Source organism: Anser brachyrhynchus (genome assembly GCF_964034855.1).
Source record: "Anser brachyrhynchus genome assembly, chromosome: Z".
In the NCBI taxonomy this organism is placed as follows: Eukaryota; Metazoa; Chordata; class Aves; order Anseriformes; family Anatidae; genus Anser; species Anser brachyrhynchus.
In genome coordinates this window covers 54,322,075-54,344,858 of record NC_137697.1, presented here as the reverse complement: position 1 = coordinate 54,344,858, position 22,784 = coordinate 54,322,075, and the positions used below count along the sequence as shown (strand labels likewise).

The window sequence follows — 22,784 nt, the reverse complement described above, 5'->3', positions numbered from 1 at the left end:
CTAGAAAATAAGAAACCAATCTGGATTTAGCAATAGACAAAAATGTATACAGTATTTTTTATTTATAAAATATTGCTATGAATGTTAAGAAAGTGCGTGTAGTAGCTATGGACAAAATTGGGAATGTCTTTCAGGAATAGTATTAAAATGAAATCTGTCATTCTATATATCTAAACGTTTCTGTGTTCTTGCAGTCTTTGAGCCCTGTGGCACGGTACCAACAGTAAATCCACTGACATTTTTTTCCTCCCAAAAGACAATATTATGACTAGCTGCTACTATTTGGAGCAACAGCCATCTAGCTCATCTTAGGATTGTGAGGGTTAGCCACTGTAAATTTGTGCAATTACCAAAATCTTCATGTAGATGGCAAGCAATCCTAAAGCGATTATGTCACACAAAGATCCCCCAAAACAATTTCTTTTTCTCAGGATTCTCAAACACCAGCAGAGTTTGTAACAATGAAATAATTGAGGTAAATCAATTTGAAATGCATTAATTACGTAAATGAAGTATAGTAAAATGTATTAACTGTAAAATCATGTATCAACTATGTATCAACTATGCAAATCAATTTGAAATATATCAACTTGATTAACTCAGCATGGCTGAGTAGGGACCTGCTGATCAAACTAAAGTTTGGAGGAAATGCACAGGCAGCAGTAGCAGGGACATGGGAAGAGCAGGGAGACACTGCCCAGATGTGCAGCAATGGGATCATGAAAGCCAATGTACAATGGGAGCAAGGGATGCAAAGAATACTAAAGAGGGTTTCTCTAGGTACTTTAGCCAGAAAAGGAAGTCTAAAGAGGGCGTAGCCACAATGACAAGATGTGAGAACTGGTGACAATAGCTGTGGAGACAGCTGAGGTGTTCAGCTTGGTCTTCAATGGTGGTCGCTCTTCCCATATCTCTGAAGTCTCTGAACTTCAAGGCAGGGACTGGGGGAACAAAGTCCCTCCCGCTATAAATGAAGATTGTGTTTGAAACCACCTGAGAAACCCGAACATACGTAAGTCTATGGAACCCAATGAAATGCATTCCAGTGTCCTGATGGAACTGATTAATGCTGTTGTTGATGAGTTGCTAAGCCACTCTCCATCATATTTGAGAAGTCATGGCAGTTAGGTGAAGTCCCCAGTGACTGGAGAAAATGTATCACACCCATTTGTAAAAAAGGAAGAAGGACCCTGGGAACTACCAACCAGTCAGTCTTACCGCTGTACCTGGGAAGATCAAGATCCATGGATCCCCCTGGAAACTATGCTAAGGCATACAGAAGACAGAGGAGTGATTCAAGACAACCAACATGGATTCACCAATGACAAATTGTGCCTGACAAATCTAGTGGCCTCTTACAATGGAGTGACTGCATCAGTGGACAAGGGAAGAGCTACTGATTGACTTCTGTAAGGCTTTTGATACAGTCCCCCACTATCAAGATGCAGATCAGTGATGAGTGGTGTTCCTGAGGCTCTGTGTTGGACAGATGTTGTTTAATATCTTTATTAATGATGTAGACAGCGAGATTGAGTGTAACTTCAGCATTTTGCAGATGACACCAAGCTGAGGCAGGGGAGGTTTAGGCTAGACATCAGGAAGAGGTTTTTCACTGAGAGGGTTGTCGCACACTGGAACAGGCTCCCCAGGGAAGTAATCACTGCACCAAGCCTGTTGGAGTTTAAGAAGCGATTGGACTGTACACTTAGTCACATGGTCTGAATTTTTGGGTAGACCTGTGTGGTGCCAGGGGTTGGACTCAATGATCCTTATGGGTCCCTTCCAACTTGGGATATTCTATGATTCTATGATTGAGTGGTGCATTTGATATGATAGAGGGAAAGGACAGTGTCCAGAAGAACCAGGACAGGCTCAAGATTGGGCCCATGTGAACCTCAAGAAGTTCAATGAAGCCAAGTGCAAGGTGCTGCACCTGGTTCAGGGCAATCCCCAGTACCAGTACAGACTGGGAGATGATTGAGAGCAGCCCTGCGGCAAAGGACCTGGGGATACTGGTGGATGAAAAAATTGTATACAAGTTGGCAGTATGCGCTTGCAGCCCAAAAAACAAATCATATCCTGGGCAGCATAAAGAAAAGTCTGGCCAGCACGTTCAGGGAGGTGATTCTGCCCCTGCTCTCATGAGACCTCAGTTGGAGGATTGCATCCAGCTTCGGGGCCTGCAGCACAAGGAGGACATGGACCTGTTAGAGAGGGTCCATAGGAGGGCCACAAAAATGATCAAAGGGCTGAAATACCTTTTCTACGAAGAAAGTTTGAGAGATGTGTGGTTTTTCAACCTGAAGAAAAGAAACCTCCAGGGAGACTTTATTGCAGCCCTTCAGTATATAAACAGTGCTTATAAGAAAGAGAAACGTTTTTACCAGGGACTGTAGTGACAGTGCAAGGGGCAATGATTTTAAACTGAAAGAGGGTAGATTTAGATTAGATAATAGGAAGAAATTTTTCAACATGACAGTGGTGACACACTGAAACGTTGCCCAGAGAAGCTGTGGATGCCCCATCCCTGGAAGTGTTCAAGGCCAGGCAGGATGGAGCTTTGAGCAACCTGGTTAAGTGAAAGATGACCCTGCCCATGGCAGGGGGATTGGACTAGTTCATCTTTAAGGGCCCTTTCTAACCCAAACCATTTTTTGATTCTATCATTCTGTAACTATCTTCATGTGTCTTTTGTGGGGAGGACCCCTTGCAATGGGACAAAATACAGACCGAGTGGGAAGCAGTTCTGCAGAACTACCTGGGGCCTAGGGCTGTGGTAAGACAGCAAGATGATCATGAGCCAGAAGTGCACTCTGGCAGCAAAGGCATCCAAAAGCATTATTTTCTGTATTAAGAGCAGATTGAGATGATACTGCTGTTAGCAAGAGATTGGACTAGAGACCTCCTGCGTTCCCACTCAAGCTGAAAGATCCCATCCCAACTACACTGTATACTAGTAAGCCAACAGTTTATGCAAAAGTTAAAACCTGCCAGTTACAATCAGAAAATGGAAAAAATAAAAATGGAGAACTCATTTTCCTTTGTAATTCAATCTTTTTCCTTTGTAATTCAATCTAAGAGATAATTATCATTTAAAATCTATTTCATTTCAGATTTAAATGTCTATTTCATCAGAAGTTTTTCCATTCTATTTGCAGATTTCAAACTTTCACTGTTAACTTAAAATTATTCTACACCTGTTTTGCAAGCCAGTCACCGTTGAATCTTTTTTCTGAAATGTTAAAAGATTCCTTTATTTTAAAAAATATTAATAACAGAACTATTTTTCATATTGTGATATTATCCTTACTAAAGGGTAAATGCAAAGATGATATGGGCTTCTTCCCAGCAGTCTCTTTTAACAAACGTTCTTTTCTCACAATGTTCAGATAGTAGCTTCGGTTCACTTTACTCTTCTTAATCCCTAAATCTAATTCAGACTTGCTGCTCTCAAAGGTATAGGTACACCTCATTGTGTAGGTACATTCTGCATTCTTTGTTCCTGAATATACAGTTTTGAATATGACTCTACAGAAATGCATTTTGTCAGCAGACTGAAGGTAGTCACTAGAATAATCTAGATGGCTTGGCACTAGCAGTCTATTTACCATTTGCACCCTGCTTGCATCATCAATAGATTTTACCAGCTGTAATTTTATATACACCTAGAAGATATATATAAAAATAATGAACAACTGTTGATCTCTTACAAGTCTGTTTCAACACATGACACCAGCCCTGGTTCAAATTAAGAAAGCAAAATACATGCAAGAAATATGAGTATGATTCTTTAGTAAAAGAAAGATCATATTAACTTCATTTTGAAAGATATAAAGTTGGATTTATAAATATGAGCTTGACTAGCCTTCAAATTTATGGATAATAAATATTTCATAATTCCTACTCTGTTGCCTAAGAAAGAAATAAATATAACAATAGTACCCAGTAAAAAGTAAAAACTTCCCAAGCCATCAAGTGTTATGTTCCTTGCAAGGGAATTCTACAGCTACAAATCTCAACTTCTGTTAAGCATCACAGCACTCTGAGTACTACAGCAGCAAGTGGCACATTCTGATCCATTTCTGCAAGTACTTAATAGATTTTAATTCCTTTTTTGGGGGGAGCTTAACACAGAAGAAAAATGAGTACACTAAATGTCTAAGCTATAAAATACTATCTCTAAAAACTAATGATACTAAGCTCTACTTCATTTAATCTTCTTTTCAGTATATGAAAACAATCCCATAGAGCTACAAATATTACAGACCTGAGGTACAGTATCAGAACCTTAAATCCTAAGACAGATGCTCATATTATTAGATACTGAAATATACTGGTTTCTGCTTTTCTTAAATTCAATTCCCCATTTATAAAATAGGAATATCTCTCCACTTTATCTAGGCTTTGTAGATAAAATAATAAATATTTGTGATACTTTAATTAGTAGTTCTTAAAAAGATAATTTTTCCATCTTATTTTATAAAGGAGGAAATTGAGTTGTTGAGTTTAAATGATTACAGTAAAGCCTAAAGCAGCACTCTGATACCGTATTTGATACCACATTCACAAGACCATAGTTTTCAAAAACAGTAATTTCTCTTACAATTAAATGTTTTTATATCTAATCTAACCATCAAAGAATCATAGAATGGTTTGGATTGGAAGGGACCTTGATGATCACCTTGTTCCAACCCCCCTGCCATGGGCAGGGACACAACCCACTAGACCAGGTTGCTCAAAGCCCCATCCTGCCTGGCCTTGAATTCTTCCAGGGATGGGGCATCCACAGCTTCTCTGGGCAATCTGTTACAGTGACTCACCACCCTCAAAGTAAAGAATTTCTTCCTGATATTTTATCAAACTTTACCCTTGTTTAGTTTAAAGTCATTATTCCTTGTCCTATCACTACACTCCTTGACAAAGTGAACCTCCCCAGCTTTCCTCTAGACCCCTATTAGGTACTGGAAGGATGCCATACGGTATCCCTGGAGCCTTCTCTTCTGCAGGCTGAACAGCCCCAACTCCCTCAGCCTCTCTTCATAGGAGAGGTGCTCCAGCCCTCTGATCATCCTGGTAGCCGTCCTTTGGACTCGTTCTAATACGTCCATGTCCTTCTTGTGCTGGGGGCCCCAGAGCTAAACGCAGTGCTCCTGGGGGGGGGGGTCTCATGAGAGCAGAGTAAAGGGAGAACAACCACCCTAGCCCTGCTGGTCACACTGCTTTTGATGCAGCCCAGGGTATGGTTGGCTTTCTGGGCTGCAGGCGCACACTGACGGCTCGTGTTGAGCTTCTCATCAGCCAACACCCCCACGTCCTTTTCCTCAGGGCCGCTCTCAATCCATTCTCCACCCAGCCTGTATTTGTGCTTGGGAGTGCCCTGGCCCAGGTGCAGGACCTTGCGCTTGGCCTTGTTGAACCCCAAGAGGTTCATACAGGCCCACCTCGCAAGCCTGTCCAGGTCCCTCTGGATGGCATCCTTTCACTCCAGCATGTCAGCTGCACCACACAGCTTGGTGCCATTGGCAAACTTGCTGAGGGTGCACTCAATCTCTCTGTCCATGTCACCAACCAAGATGTTAACTGCACCTGTCCCAGTATTGGCCCCTGAGGAACACCAGTTGTTATTGATCTTCTCTTAGGCATTGAGTCATTGAGTGCGACCATCCAGCTCATTTCTTACCCACCCACCAAGTGATCCAACCATCAAATCCATGTCTTTCCAATTTAGAGAAAAAGGTATCATGGGGGACAGTGTCAAATGCTTTGCCCATATCCAGGTAGATGTTGTCAGTTGCTCTTCCCCATCCATTATGTTTCTTTCTTTCTCTTAAGTATAAATATTATCCTTCATGTAATACCAGATGATGTTAAGAAAACAAACAAACAAAAAAATCTACCTCTCTTCTTCAAGTACTTGCTATCTAGTGTGAAATTAAAACTTGGCATTAATATTCAACTACTCTCTTGTAACTTACGAGTGCACGTTTTTTAATGAATAACATTAAGAAAAAAGCATGGGCTAATCTTGAACTACTGAATATTATACATAACACTGTTCCAACTTGTTAATGTCAGTGTCTCAGTCCATTGATTGGTTCCAAAAGTCCAGTATCTGCTCTGCGTACCAAGAGCTCAAGGCAAGCACTGCAGGTGTCCAGGCTCTATTTCCCTATATCCTCAGCAACACACTTCTCAGTAACAGAAAATTAATTTACAAGGTCTATCAAAATTTCCCAACAAAAGATATCCTATATATCCTGACCTTTCAAAGGTTATGAAATAATCCGTCCAGCAGCTTCCACCTTCTTGGCTAGTTTCCATATAACAGTGAAGTGCAAAGCTTGTAGAGCCTCCAAATCCTGGCCTGATCTTTCTCCCCGCAAGCTGTTTTCCCACAGCTTCCTGCTGTAAGTACTAGATTTAACTGCCAGAATGTTTGTCTCTGTAACCAGATGATATCACAGACGTAAGATGAATGGGGTAAACAACAGCTGCAGCTTCACTTACAACATAATTTAATTTAAATATAAATATCTAGGCATAACATCTAGCCCCATATAACTCTAAGTTTATTCTTTCTTTGAAAAACAGGCAGGCGACCCTGGCCTACCAAGACCTTCAGTCTTTGTTCTCACCTCCCACCCACAATACCTGCAATTCTAATGCATAATTCCTAGCATTACCAGCTACACTAGATCTAGCCATTTCATCAAAAGCATGTCAAAAAAAACACACAAATAAATTCAGAAATATAACCCAAAATATACCACAAAGAGATATGTGGACTATGTAGAGATATGTAGAGTACGGAGATCTTGGTCCATCTACATTGACTTGGCCTTTTAAGTAGATTTACCCATGAGCCCTGAAAATAAAGTGGTCAAAAATGCACCACACAGCAAAAATGTTGGATCAAAACCCAAGATGGGATGCTAAAATGACTACAATTCCCTTAACTATAAATACCAAGATAACGTATGGAGGAACCTATAGGGTACCTAGTAGGACTACAGCCGTTCAGGTGACATACAGCCAAATGCTTCGCAAGAAATAGCTGCACTGCCATTTTGTCATATGTGTTCTTCCGAATGACACAAATCTACATAACTGGATGAAAAAAGGCAGTCAACTTACAGCTCCTGTTCTTCTGGACCCAGCTGTAAGCACCTGAAAATGCCTCTGCCTATTTTCATTTCATTTATTTATTTATTTGTTTTCTTTTCTAGATCTTCTTTCTAAATAAAATCCCTTGATATTATTCCCTGTTTTGCCTTCCACACATTCTGGATACTTCCACACATTCTGGATATCCACTGCATTGAATATCTCTAAATATCTCCACCATGTTGCTAGAAAGTGTATTGCAAAAACAATCAATTTTTCAATAGTGTATTCCCTATGTACATATTTCCTATGTTCTTATCATATGTAAACAAAATAACTCTTTACGCTAAAAGCATAATTGAGATGTTAAGCCAAAATCAAATTTCTAGATTGCTTTTTGTTTTAATTAGTTTTGATTCAAAGTTCCAATTTGACATATAAAGCTCTATTTATTGAGTCTTGGCAACATAAAGAAACAACCTGTCTGATGCAGTGAGAATCTTTTTAAGGTGTGATGAAAGACTCAACTTTTCTCTTAGAGAATTTCCAGGCATATAGATTCACAATTTGATTATTTGGAGAAAAAGCTCAAGTTTTTTCATTATCTCCCAAATGTGTATAAATCTATTTTTCACATTTTTATGTCTTGGGTGAAATGAGGACTGCAAATACACCAATATTTAACCACAGATGTGGTCAACACATGTATCATTTTATGTTCCTCTACTGAACAATCTGCAAGGAAAACCAATACCAACTTCAATACTAACCTTAACCTTGATTTTAAGTAACAGTCCTTAAACAGTCCTTCAGTCTATTTCTGCTGAATTTGCTCTCATAGTTTCCCTCAGCTTGTCCCTCCACATTTTGGTACAACTAGATTGAAATTATTTCCAAGTTTATGAAACTTAAGTGTCCTTCAATTTCTGAACACTTTCCTTGAAAATAATTTATTTCTTGTTGATTATTTGAATGCCAGTAGAATTTGCAGAAAAGATTGTGCCATACACTAACAGTCCTTGAACCTTTCTTGGATAAAAAATGGTATCAACAATTGCTTAGCACAAAACACATTTTCAGCACTGCCTACAGAGACATTACTACACTTAATATAGCTACCAGGTGTGAAGTGATATTGAATTATGCTGATAACTGACCTCTGTTTTGTGTGTGTGTCCTGAAGACAATCATTGGTGAAAGAAAAAGACTAGGGAATGAAAAAGTAGAGAAGTAGTGTCACAGCTAAGTCTTTTTTGCTATATATTTTATCAAAATTAGCTCACTTCAATATTCAGCATTATTGAGTCATAAAAATTCTTCTTTGTCTAGACTTATTACCAGTTTGTATTTTTGAATATAAGATAATCTCAATATTTTCTGTAATTCTGTAACCATTTCAGATTATGTGATCTCAATATGAAGATTATGGAAGTCTCAAAGTCTTCGTAAGCAGGAAAATAATATGGCTTCTAATAACGCAATATAAACACACATTTGCATCACGAGTTTCCATATCCATGTTACTTTGCTAGAAAAGGTAGGAATATGAAACTGAATTTACTCTGCCTTATTGAATGTTCTTCTCTCATTCGGATGGATTTGATGAGCCAGTTGGTAATTTCTATTGTTTATATTTCAATTACATTTACTATTTACATATTAAGTATTTTATTCTTAGTCAAGAGTTGTTTGGTTGTTCATTTCCAAAAGACTTTCATTTACAGAGTACTGCATTACTGGATGTTTCTGTTCCTAGAGTAACCTGCGTAATATTGTCTTAACTTGCTTGTATACAAACACACACACAAAAAACACAAATGAACCAACCAAACAAAAATACAGAGGGGAGAAAGAAACAGACTAGTTAACTGATGACATGCATCTTTATATATCAAAATGCTGAATGCATCTAATCTTGGCATCTAATAACACAGTAAGTCTTTCTAAGTCTTACTATTTAACCATTTCTATGTATGTGATCAAATAGTATGTGAAGAACACAGTGCCCTCTGCTATATGAAGCTAAAAAAATGACTGAGAGACAATGAGAGTGGCTCTATTAAACAGTTCAATCTCTTTAATTAGGACGAAATAAGTTTATCAATTATTTTGCATATTTTAGTATGTAGGAAAAATATAGTTTTCATGTTCCTCATTTTTCCCACTCTCTACTACATCTTCGTTGCAACTCATTGCAACCGTGGCATAGAGCCCCCAAAAGTTTATTATTGCAGCTGCTAATAAGAAAACATGTTTAGACATAAAGAAGAAACTCTTTACTCAGTGGGTGATGAGGCACTGGAACAGGTTGCCCAGAGAACCTGTGGATGTCCCTTCCCTGGAGGTGTTCAAGGCCAGGCGAGATGGGGCTTTGAGCAACCTGGTCTAGTGGGAGGTGTCCCTGCCCGTGGCAGAGGGGTTGGAACAAGGTGATTTTTAAAGGTTCCTTCCAAACCACACATTCTCTGACTCTACAACTCTTCACTTTTATTGCCTCCAGCTGGAAAAACAGTCTTCCTAAAACTGCATCAGAGACAGTCAACAGTAATGATGTACTGCTGGAAAATACTCAAAGTTATCTCAAGATCTCATTTTTTACGGACAACTTTTGCTCTAATGGAACTTGAACACAAAAGACTATTTCCCATTTTATTGATGTACCAAGGTCCTTCATATCCAAAAATGTTAGTATGCACTGCTATGGCCAGAAGACTGACTTCAAGGGCTGATCTCAGCTTGACCTGGAAGAGCAGAAGAGATGAAAAAAAAATTCATAGCCACTCTCAAAAGCTGCACAGCTTTGAGAATAAGATCAGTTTACGTTGTTCAGTCACTGCGATGGTTTATCACTGGTAGGTAGCTAAGCACCATCACAATGCTCTCTCTTTCCTCATCCTCAGAAGGACAAGGGGAGAAAACACGATAAAAAAAAATACATAATAATCTTGTGGGTTGAGATAAGGACAGTGGACCAGTCAACCACTACCATCACAGGCAAAACAGATGCAGCATACGAGAGGTTATATGAGGTTATATGAGAGCATATGAGAGTCCAAGCTCGGGGCTTAGACTGGCGTACGCTTCGCTGGGTTAGAAACTGGCTGGATAGCCGGGCCCAGAGAGTTGTGGTGAATGGAGTCAAATCTGGTTGGAGGCCGGTCACTAGTGGTGTCCCCCAGGGCTCGGTACTGGGGCCGGTCCTCTTTAATATCTTTATCGATGATCTGGATGAGGGCGTCCAGTGCACCCTCAGTAAGTTTGCAGATGACACCAAGCTAAGCGCGTGTGTCGATCTGCTCGAGGGCAGGAAGGCTCTGCAGGAGGATCTGGATAGGCTGGACCGATGGGCTGAGGTCAACTGTATGAAGTTCAACAAGGCCAAGTGCCGGGTCCTGCACCTGGGGCGCAACAACCCCAAGCAGAGCTACAGGCTGGGAGATGAGTGGCTGGAAAGCTGCCTGGCCGAGAAGGACCTGGGAGTATTGGTTGATAGTCGGCTGAATATGAGCCAGCAGTGTGCCCAGGTGGCCAAGAAGGCCAACAGCATCCTGGCCTGCATAAGAAGCAGTGTGGCCAGCAGGTCTAGGGAAGTGATTGTGCCCCTGTACTCGGCTCTGGTGAAGCCGCACCTTGAGTACTGTGTTCAGTTTTGGGCCCCTCGCTACAGGAAGGACATGGACGTGCTCGAGCGAGTCCAGAGAAGGGCGACCAAGCTGGTGAGGGGTCTGGAGAACAAGTCTTACGAGGAGCGGCTGAGGGAGCTGGGCTTGTTCAGCCTGGAGAAGAGGAGGCTCAGGGGCGACCTTATCGCTCTCTACAGTTACCTTAAAGGAGGCTGTAAAGAGGTGGGGGTTGGTCTGTTCTCCTACGTGCCTGGTGACAGGACGAGGGGGAATGGGGAAAGTTGCGACAGGGGAGTTTTAGGTTGGATGTTAGGAAGTACTTCTTTACCGAAAGGGTTATTAAGCATTGGAACGGGCTGCCCAGGGAGGTGGTGGAGTCACCATCCCTGGAGGTCTTTAAAAGACGTTTAGATGTAGAGCTTAGCGATATGGTTTAGTGGAGTACTTAGTGTTAGGTCAGAGGTTGGACTCGATGATCTTGAGGTCTCTTCCAACCTAGAAATCTGTGATACTGTGATACTGTGATACTGTGATAGGTTAATAAAATTTATTGCCTATTGATAACAGAGAAGAGCGGAGAGGACTCCGCAAAGTAAAACCACTCCCCTCACCCACCTTCTTCGAACTCCTGCCCCAGAGCAGTACAGGGCAATGGGGGCTGCGGTCAGTTCATAGCACTTTGTCTCCGCTGCTCCCTCACGGTCACTCTCTGCCCCTGCTCCCCGTGCGGTCCCTCCCACGGGATGCTGTCCTTCCCGAACTGAGCCTGCAGGGACTGCCTACAGGCTGCAGCTCTTCAAGAACTGCTCCCACATGGCTCTGTACCACAGGGTCCATCCATCCCCCAGGAGCAAACTGCTCCAGCATGGGTCCCCCACGGGTGGGTGGCAGCTCCCCCCAGACCCCCTGCTCCCGCGTGGGCTCCTCTCCACAGGCTGCAGCTCCGGGCCGGGGCCTGATCCTGCGGGGGCTCTCAGGGGGACGCAGCCGCCTCCTCCAGGCCACATCCACCTGCTCCAGCGGGGGCTCCTCCACGGGGGGGCTGCAGCGTGGAGATCTGCTCCATGTGGGACCCATGGGCTGCAGGGGGACAGCCTGCTCCACCAAGGGCCTCTCCCTGCACAGGCCACAGGAGAACTGCTGCTGTGTGCCTGGAGCACCTCCTGCCCTCCTGCTGCACTCACCTGGGGGGCTGCAGGGCTGTGCCTCTCACATTTCTCACTCTTCTCTCCCAGATGCTGTATCACAGCAGTATTTTTCCCCTTCCTTAACTCTTTTCTCCCAGAGGCCCACCCACTGTCACTCCCTGGCTCAGTTCTGGCCAGCAGCAGGTCCCTTTTGGAGCAGCTGGAGCTGGCTCTGATCTGACATGGGGTAGCTGCTGGGCTCTGCTTACGGAGGCCACCCCTGCAGCCCCCATGCTACCAAAATAAACCTGATGTACCTATATACCCAATAAACCCATGTACAGCTAAACTTACTACATGTGAGGTGGCTAAATTAGGCAACCAGACCAATAAGGAGATGGTATTGTCACTGCAGATAACTGTCCATAATGCAGGAACAGGATTGCTAGAAGTTGTAGGATAGCAGAAAGGGAGAACAGCATTTGCTCATGCCTGGACACACTCCTTGGTGAAATAAAACTTCCCATAAACAAACTAGCAAAGAGAAAAATAGGAAAAACACATCAAAATGAGGTCACTTTGCTATCATAATAGAAGACAGGCCAGTAAGACAAAATGACTTAAAGTGAATTAAAAGTGATCCAACCTTCAAGGGTGGAGTTTAATATTTATACTGGTAGATTTACTGTTTCAAGTTTGCTCATCACCTTGTCTCCTACTACTTAAAGAAACATGAAACACAAAGTCCTTATTAAAAAAAAACAAACAAAACAAAAGAAAACAAAACAAGAGTTCCTTACAACGTTACCCACAGAACTTTCCCAAAGGCCAGGGTGGGTACCTAAATCAGAGTATTTCCATTTTTAATTATCTCCCAGGCATTTGTTAATGTTACTGCCAACACAACTAGAGCAGCTACAAGCTACAGATTTTGTCCTCTCACCCATCATGTGTTAACTGTGCAAAAATAGAAGGGTCAAACCTCCAGGTGGCACATCCATTTCTATTTCTTACAGTTGCCAGGTTTTACTGTACACAAATCTTGGGAAACTTGAGACAATGAAAAAATGTGCAATTAACAGACAATAGCTTAAGGTTATCTCTACTCAGCAGGACCAACTGACTGTAATACAGCAAGTCTGCTGTAATACAATGAAAGATAAAATTTATGCATCCTAGCAAACATGTTATACACTGATGAACAGCATAAAATTGACATAATGGTTCTTTAGGGCTATAAACGTGTTTTCTTTTGCAGTTTAAGTGACAATGACTAGATTGACCTTTTCTCTATAATTGTAACTACAGTAGAGCAATTAGACAAATCACCACCTCTATTGTTTCTCACACATATTAAATAAGAAGCAAAAGGATGGGATTTTCAATCACCTCTTTACGCTGATGTTACTGCAGAACAGCATTTTGCACTTTCACTCATGAGTGAAAGCTGGAATAAAAAAATTCTCTCAAATAATACACTATAATGAAAAGTGACAAATATGCTAGGAATAATCTGCATCATCCAATCTGCTGAAAATCTAAACTGTCTTCTCATTTTTCATTACTCCTTCCTTTCCTCTGCAGGTACTCAATGTGTGATACTAAAAGTGAGATGACGAAACAATAATATGTTCTTATCTCATTGCCATGCCATTAATCAAAATACATATGACTGTTAATGGGAAATTATAGAAAGTATCATAATTTAAGAAGGGATTACTTCATATGATACAAAAGGATAGCTATTTGCAATGTAGCTGTCAAAACAAGATTGAAATGAATTTATTCTGAAATGTGTAATTAGGATTTTAATCCTGTTTTAGAAAGCGATGTTACTATAAGCATGGGGAAATTATATCAGTTTTCTAAGTGTGAGAATAATTCCATAAAATGGATTAAATGATATACAATATTGTTAGCTTTCATCTAATATTTCTAGAATATTATTTGATTTTGATGTGTTTCTTTAAAAGTCTTGCCACTGCACATTTGTCAGTAAAAACTCTCCTCCTGTGTCTACAACATACTGCCTTTATGGAAAATTCTGTACAAAAATTCCCTTTGAAGTTCCTTAACAAATTCCATATAACATATATGCATGTCTATGTGTATATGTATACACACATATCCGTATCTGTATAAGGATCTGTGGATATTATATTAATACTTTATGGAATTTCAGTGCACAAAAACTTTCCTGAAATTTCAGGGAACATTAAAATATTACTTAATAAGAGAAAATCTTTAGGATAAAAATTATAAACCATCATCTGTACTTACACAGTATGAGAAAATAAAATGGTTTAAATTACATTCTGGAGGCATTTTATAAGAGCACTTAATGTTATGTGTATTTGTTGAAAAATATTGTTTCAAAAAATTGAGAGATTTTTGTGAAACTCTTTTGTCTAGGACATTTACAAATGCATTGCTATTCAAACAGCACTTTTTAACTTGAAGAATACAGCCGAGTTACTTATCTAAGCTATACCAAGAGTGGATTTTAAGATATTGTAATCTGAGAGCTGATGCTCTTCCAAAGTACCTAAAAAGTTACACATTTACTGCGGCTCTTTTAAGGTGCAATTGAACAATCTAATTTCACTTGCATACAGATACATCTTTATATAACCACACGACTTACTGTAATGTAAGTTACTTGATACAAGTGTCTACTCAATACCACTATTTCTGAGGCATCTGCTGAAAGACACTAATTGTGACAAGCAATGGCCAGTATATAAAGGAAAGTGTTTGCTTTTAAGGCATTACTGCCCTATGTTAGAGTTTTTATATTTGTTGGACTTAGGTGTTTGGAACAGGCCTCAGAGATCAACTCACACATATTTGTGTTAATATATAATTAACTCTAGTTTCTATGCTTAGTAATTGGTATTTTAACAAAAAATAGATATAAGTGAAAAATGTAAACACTAACTTTTGTACTGCTTTTAAAAAGTAATTATTGTTTTCATCACTTCACCTTATTCATTTCATAAAGCACAGGTATTCAGATCAATAAGTATATTAAAATACCACCATTTAGATCACGGTTACATGGGAAACTCTTTCATAAACTTTATTCAGCAAATATTTAACAATATTGACTGCCAACAAACATCTCAGAAAGAGGTGTGTACTATGCAGGAAAGCAATGAATCAGATCAGTATGCTGTAGACAAAACCATAAGTGTGCTACTGAAAATTTTCTGAAATGCTTATTTTAAAAATTGACATTGCACTTAATATTTTACATATCTAAGCAATTCCACAGTAATAACAACTCATAAAATGATTAGCTGATATTGCAAACAAGATGATTTGAAGTTTAAGAAGTACATCTACCTAAAGAGAAAAGTCTTTATTTCCAAGTAGTGCTTGGACAAGTAAAATATTACTAGAAAACCTATTTTTAGTTGTATTTTTGTTTCAATTTCTTTCTCTTGAATTGTGAATACTTAATTTAAAAAAAAAAAAAAAACACAAAACAAACAAAACCACATTATTTTGTCCAGGAAGGTTACAGGCTATGAGAATAAAACATATTTTGTGTTTCATCTTTGAACTGAGGGTTGAAGGTAATATGAAATTTCTGAGCTACTATTACTATTACATAAATTGTCCCTTACAGTCAGTCCCAAGCTACAAGAAATAGTGGCAATTCTGCTGTTCCTGCCCTCAACAAAGAGCCCAGAAACAGGTACGAAAATGGTCCAAAAGAAGAGCACTAAGCACACTGTGTTGCACAGAATGTATTTTCCTTCCTGTTTGGTTCCCCCAGGGGAGTCTAATATAATTCTAAATTCCTGCCACTGTCTCCCATGCCAGAAGACACCTAATGGATGAAAGCTTGCGCACACACTTTTCCCGTGCTGAAAAGGTAAAAGTATGGCACAAACTTTCTAAGCCAAAATCAGCTGACCAATATTTAATTGGTATGTCTGAAAGTAGAAATGAGACCGCAGTTTACAATACAAATTAGGGAACTTTCTTAAATTTTCTTGAACACATTCTTGAAAGATTAAATGATCAATTTTATTTTTGTACTATTAGCTAAAAGCACAATTTTAATTTCTTTAAACATTGTTAGAACCCAGAAATTGAATTTACAGGTGTTTATATGAGAACACTCTAAGTGACTACAGATTCACTCTGTCTATATAAACTTGTTTTAGCAAATTGAGTCATACATCTGTAAGCACATGTCCTGGTTTCAGCTGTGACAGATTTAATTTTCTTTCTAGTAGCTGGTGTGGTGCAGTGTTTTGGATTTAGGATGAGAATAGTGTTGATAACACATCGATGTGTCAGTTGTTGCGGAGCAGTGCTTGCACAGAGCCAAGGGCATTTCAGTTTCTGGTGCTGCCCTGCCAGCAAAGAGGCTGGGGGTGCACCAGGAGCTGGGAGCGGACACAGCCAGGACAGCTGGCTCAGACTGGCCAAAGGGATGTCCCGCACCATGTGGCATCATTCTCAGAAATAAAACTGGGGGAAGCTGGTCAGGGGGACCTCCATTGCTTAGGAACTAGATGGGCATCAGTAAGCTGGTGGTGAACAGCTGCACTGTGCACCACTTGCTTTGTTTATTCTTTTTATTCTTTTCCTTTTCCCTTTCCTTTCCTTCTTATTAAGCTATTCTTATCTCAACCCATGAGTTCTTGCAATTTTCTTTTTGATTCTCTCCCCCATCCCACTGTGGGGAGAGTAAGTGAATGCCTATGTGGTGTTTAGCTGTCTGCCAGGTTAAACTAAAACACCACAACAAGAATATTCATAATACACTATTAACTCTGTGAACTTTCAACCAAATCATTTTTTCAGTGTTTCTGTAGCTTTTAAAATGCAAAAATAACAAAGCATCTAGCCCACATCAAATACCTGGGAAAGAATATTCTCTCAATATAGTCTACATGTCACAATTCAAAGGGTTACTAAAAATGATCAGAACCCCTGTATACAGATTTGTAGAAAAGAAACCACTGAAAACTATCTACCAAGAGAAACACATAGTCAATAAACAATAGAGCTATAAAATTCTGCAGGTAAGACCTTCTGCTTTAAGTACTTCATTCACAGTAGGAAAGTACTTTCAATATCTGAAGTCTGCATGATTATTTGAGTGCCATCTGAAAGGCCTTGTTCAGGAATACACTGTTCAGTTTAGCAAGCTTATTGTCATGCCTTGTTGATAGATGGATGCCAAGGTGGAATATCTGATTCTATTTGTAGACTCTGCAAGTAAATTTACCTGAAGAGATTTTGGTAAGGAAATAAGTACTTCAAGAGTGAATTTTACCCTGACTATGCAAACAGATATCTTAGTCACAGTAACCAAAAACATACAAAACTGAGTTCAAACAACATATGATCTACAAATATGCTGAAAATAAGTCTGAATGAATACATCGTATATTACTTTACCCACAGTATAATCAACTGAGAATTATAAAAGGCCTTTTGTCTCCTGTTAGCATTCTGTCAAAATCAAATTCATCTCAATATTTTTCCAATTCCAGTATGTTCTTTTCTTTTTTTTTTTTCTTCTTTTTAAAATCCTTGATTTTTTTCTGGGTTGGGATAATCTGTGCAATTCAATGTTCAGTAACATTGAAAGGACTTTTGAGGAGCTTAGCATCACGCATTTGCTGCACTGCACAACTCTTAATATAGTTTAGCTAACAGTAGTTTGTGGCAGGAAAGAATCAGAGAAGAGCAGAACAATTAGTAGGTACTCCACTGTACATCTATGAGTCTGAGATTTAGTTTTATAAACAGAATTTCCATTTGTTTAATAATCTGTTTTGACTAGCAAAATCAGCCTTTGTACTCTGTTCTATTTCCTGCATTGGGCAGGGACAAATACAGCAAAAGGCTGTATTTTTCTTACAACCAGGCTTTTTAGATGTTGCATCCAGCCTCAGGTTTTCACACTCAGAGTTTATCATGCCTAGCTCAAAGAAAGGTCTGAGGCTGCAATATAGTGTGGAGTCAACTAAAAAAGAACTTGCTACTGTCTTATTTGTTACTCCTGAAGCAAACACACTGTAGTGCCTTAGATTTAGAGACTTAACTATGTATAACTCTTACCTAGATTTACCTAAATGTAAGTAGAATATTTAGCCTTAACTTCTGCTTTTCAGAAATACACCTACAAATAACAGATTTTTGGCTTACATTACATACTAACAAACTTGTACAATGCATCCACCAGAACAGAATCAGAACTACAAAGATTCTGGCAGAAAGCTGATTTCATTTGTAACAAAAGTGTTTATAAGAAATGCATTTTTTCCCATTCTATATAGTAGCTATTTTTAAACTCCTGAATTAGAAAGCATTCCTTTAACACTTCTGGAAAACTACACAAATGCAAAAATTCCCACCCAGAAAACATATGTTCAAAGTTTTGTCACATACACACTACATTGTATATGTACATGTGTATACAATAAAAATATGGAAAAAAAAAAAGGCATGAATTTTAAAATATATACACTCTGAAAGAAAACAAAACTAAAGATAAATAAAATGGAAAATTTGTATACATATTAAACTGTTCCATAACTTTAATTTCACTAAACTCAGAAACCAAGTGTAAAGACTTTTTTTTTGGTGAGATGTCAGATGTATTATGTATGACTTCTTTTCTCCTGACGTCTATAGGACTTTCATTTAAAAGTACCAAAGGAGAATGGTACTTATATGGGAATGGAATTAAAATATTTTGTGATTAATAACTTGTCGTTTGTATTTGTGAAGAATATTGTTCCAAAAATGAACAGAAGAAAAATCAATTTATTTTACTTATGCTATATTTGTAAACTCTTTTGTAAACTAGCCATACAATCTGAGCAGCTTCCCAAGTAGGTTAATAGTTTATGGTGCCTTTCTTTCCCTCTGACTGGAAAATTTCGGAAAAAAGCTAGGAATACACTACTGGTAATACGGTTCCTCCAGAATATATTTCTCTTTTTATTAGGAGAACTTCTCCTTTACTCTAGAGATCCATATGCTTCATAACAGAGCTAGAAAAAATAGCCTTTACTAGTAACAACCTGGCAGGTCTTGGTAAATCCAAGTAGCTATAACAATGTCTCAAGAGATAACGATCTCTTTCCAGAACGGAAACAGAAGTTCTACTGTAAAGAACTAAAAGGATCAAGAAAAGCAAAAGCAGCTATGTAAAACTAAACAGTTAAATATAGAAGGGATTTTCATCAGAAATACTGGCTGACCACGTCAATACCAACAACCACCTTTAAATTTTTTTTAAACTCATCAAGATAAAGATGTAAATCTGAGAAACACACTACTGAGTACTTATAAATTATTTTTATTCTAACCATACCCCTTTAGAAACAGAAAAAAATATAAAGTGAATGCTTCTCCAGCAATCTTTTAGAAGATAAAAAGCTTGTCATAGCTGTCCTCTTTCAGTAAAACAAACAAAAACAAAGCTACCAAAGCTATTAAGATTAGATTTTGATGATGGTACCAAGAGCCTACTAGTGCAATTTTATTTTAAGAAAAAGCAAGAAAATGTTTAAGTGGTTGGTGTTGGGAGAGGAATGACATCTTATATAGAAAACTGTGCCACTGCTCAGGCACCTGCACAGCAAATAAGTGTTTCCTGATGTTCAGAGGAATCTTTCTGTGTTCCAGGTTGTGCCCAGTGCCTCTTGTCATGGCACTGGAGCTCAGCTCCATCTTCTTTGCACCCTGTCTTCATTTATTTGTGGGAATTCCCATGAGGTTTTCCACATTGAGCAGTCCCAGCTCTCTCAGCCTTTCTTCACAGCAGAGATGTCCCCGTTCTTTAATCATCACTGTGGACCTTCACTGGACTCTCTCCAGTCTGTACCTCTCTCCTGTACTGCAGAGCCCAGAACTGGATACAGCAATACTGGCGTGGCCTTAATGCCAGAAAATGCTCTGCAGATTATAAAAAAGTGTTTGCCAGTGAAAAGTTCTGGCTGAATTTAACGAGGAGACTGCATTTCCTGTCTTTTCTGTGTGTATTAAAACTGGAAATGCTCTGCACCTCCCGAGGTTCGATGTACAAGCTAGCACAGTCCTAGTTCCCTCTTGGCATACAGAGGTGGGTATATACCAGTTTCTCCCTCGCTCCATATGATCAAAACCTAAATGCATGGACTGAAGGAAGTCTCAGACCACTTGAGCATGGGAAAAATGATCATTTTTTTGACTGGGAAAATCAGTAGATCGTTACCACAGGTTAGGCAAAGAAATGAGTCAGACTCCAATCTAGACACGTCACCCAATGTTCACTGTCTATACTCTGTAGGCATCACCCTGATCACCAGTTTAAAGTTATGTTAGTACTTGTTTTCCTCATTACATTGCTACTGCCGGTTCTAGAACCACCTACGCATTCATTCTATCACCTCAAGTTCAATTTCGTCATCATCACCTGCCTCTTCAGGCTCACTACAACTTTTCAAAGGTACATTAATTTCTCATCTCCATTACTGCAAATCCTTCACAATTCACTGCTTGTTAGTTCATCTTGAATTCCAAACACACAAAGATATCATTGACAACTACATTTAAAATCACAGAAAAATCAGCATAAATCAGCCTTCTTTGTTTCTAACAAAAGAAAAAGGGGTGATCACTGAGTTAAACTGATCAGATTGAAGGTAATTAGCATTTAGCATCTGACTCATTTCCTGTTTATATTTTGGCATGTTTCCACCAATAACATGGCTCTTACATTCATCTACCAAAAAAAAAATAAAATTAAAAAATGTAAAATTCTTTTAATTTTGAGCTTATAACCCATGCAGCAAGCAACATCCTAAAGCAAATTTAGAAGATGTTTATGCACCTTTCAGATGGTATTTATAATAGATATACTAACAGACTCTAAGAAATATAGTCACTGCAGTAAATCCTTATGACAGTCTTCCCTTTTTCTCTCTTTTTTTTCACGTACTGTGTCTGTTCTGATTGCCTGGTGAATTGTTGGTTGTATCCTCAGAATGCAGCAGTAACTGCAATAAGGACTACATCTTCTCTTCTGAGCATCAGTGAGTTGGATTTTTTATTTTTCCCATACTACTCAAATTATACCACTGCAAATATTTTGTCTGTAGAAAATGAAATATATAAAAAATCTATCAGTTTTCATGATGCACTAAGGACTCAGATTTATAACACACTGTCAGTTCTGTGCCTTCAGGGAATATTGCACTTTCTTAATTTCTGTAAGGAATGTCATATAGAAAACAGTCAAGCCACATCTGTGTCAAGTCTGCCATTTCTCATTATCAGCAATCAAATCCAAGCAGTTTCTCCCCTGGCTTAACACACGTATACCTATCTTCCAAAAAAATTTTTATGCCACAATTCATAAAATTGTTTAGGCTGATGTTAAGTCTCTTGCACTAAATTAATAACTAATTACAGGAGGTATTTATCATCTCAAGTTTCTTGCATGAGAATTGTCAGACTTAATCACCCTCCTCATATTTTCACTATTTACAGAGCTTCATTTATCATACACTCCAGTAGTGTGACAACAGAGGACTATTTCCCCCACTTCTCATATACATAAAGAAAAATAAAATGGTGGCAAATCATGACAATAGCTTGAAATTTTTATTCTTTATGGTAACATTCACTTCCACCAGACAAGTTATAGGCAGAAGAACAACTGGCAGGGTAAAAATACACACACAGTTATGCTCAAATAAGCAAATGCACTCTAATTTTTATAAGTTCTTAAACTTAGCAGACAGTATGAGAATGATCATAATCAAATGTTTGTAAGAAGTCATTTCTTTGATAGCAACACCAAGGGAACTGTTCTCAGAAGCTGTTTTAAAGTGTGTTCAGGGATTTTAACTAGAAGCTGAGAGGAGTACAAACCTTCATAAGCGCTGTGATTTTGGGGTTATTGCTGAGATGTGTGTTGAACCATGCCCCAAATTGTTTTCAAGCCATTTGCAGACTGGATTGAAAAGTAACACAATGTTTAAAGCAAGGTTATACGGAATGGCACAAATGTGTGGCCACTGCTAACTTTAGTGGGAATTTCATCTTGCATTACTGAACATAGCCCGATGCCATTATCACAAAGTATTGCCTAATGCGGGCTAAAACTAAATTATGCAAGATAATACCTTACTGTAATAAGGCATGAGTGGTAACTCACATGTTTACCAATGGAAAGACTGCAGCATCAACATTATCTTAATGTTGTGATGAAATATTACAGAATATCTGCCTGGATAATCATAGTAAAAAGCATCATGCAACTTCATATTTTACTTCATTAGGAACCCTGACCTCTGGCAACATTTTACCAGTTGTGCAAGGAAAAACATTGCTCTGGGTGCAGGTGCCCCGGTGCTGGCAGGGGGCTGCGGGGCTGCTGTGTGCGGTGAGGCTGGGGTTGCTCCGTGCCGGACACAGCCGGTTCCAGACGGCTTCAGCAGCCTCACCGCAGGGCACGGCTGAGCACCTCTGTTTCCACAGAATGCTTTGTTTCCACAGAATGCATTTAAGAAAGGTCAAAACCAACCAAAACTAGCACCAGATGAAGAGAGGAGGTGGGAAAAGAGAGGCACAAACAGCAGGATGAACACCAAGGCCAGGTGACAGTGCTCCACTGTACTGTACCCACACCGCAGGCTGTGGAGGAGCCCACATCAGAGCAGATGCTTGCCCAAAATGTGGCCCATGTCTCCACGGTAGCAGAGGAGAAGTGGACCACACTGGAAAAAGGAAGAGTACTGATTGTACCATCTTCCTCTCCATGCCCTGGCACTCCTCAGGGTGGTAGAGGGGTAAGGAGCAGAGGAGCAAAACTGAGCCTGAGAAATAGGCAGCAAAGGTTTTGTTTTAATTTTTGCCTTTTTGTTTCTCGCTAAGTGAATCAATTTTAATTAGCAATACATTCAGTTCA

General features: G+C 39.2%; 1 protein-coding gene across 6 annotated transcripts in view; it reads right to left on the bottom strand.

Annotated features, from left to right (window-relative positions):
* Positions 1-22,784, bottom strand: part of FBXL17 (F-box and leucine rich repeat protein 17) — a 331,132-nt gene that overhangs the window by 185,173 nt on the left and 123,175 nt on the right. The window contains exon 8 of one of the 6 annotated variants that reach the window (XM_080572813.1): positions 8-9,845. The exons of the other annotated variants lie outside the window; for them this stretch is intronic. Coding sequence (XP_080428939.1) covers positions 9,836-9,845 — 10 coding nt within the window. The 3' untranslated portion in view covers positions 8-9,835. Of the gene's footprint in view, positions 1-7; positions 9,846-22,784 lie in introns of those variants that run through there. 6 annotated transcript variants of the gene reach the window in all.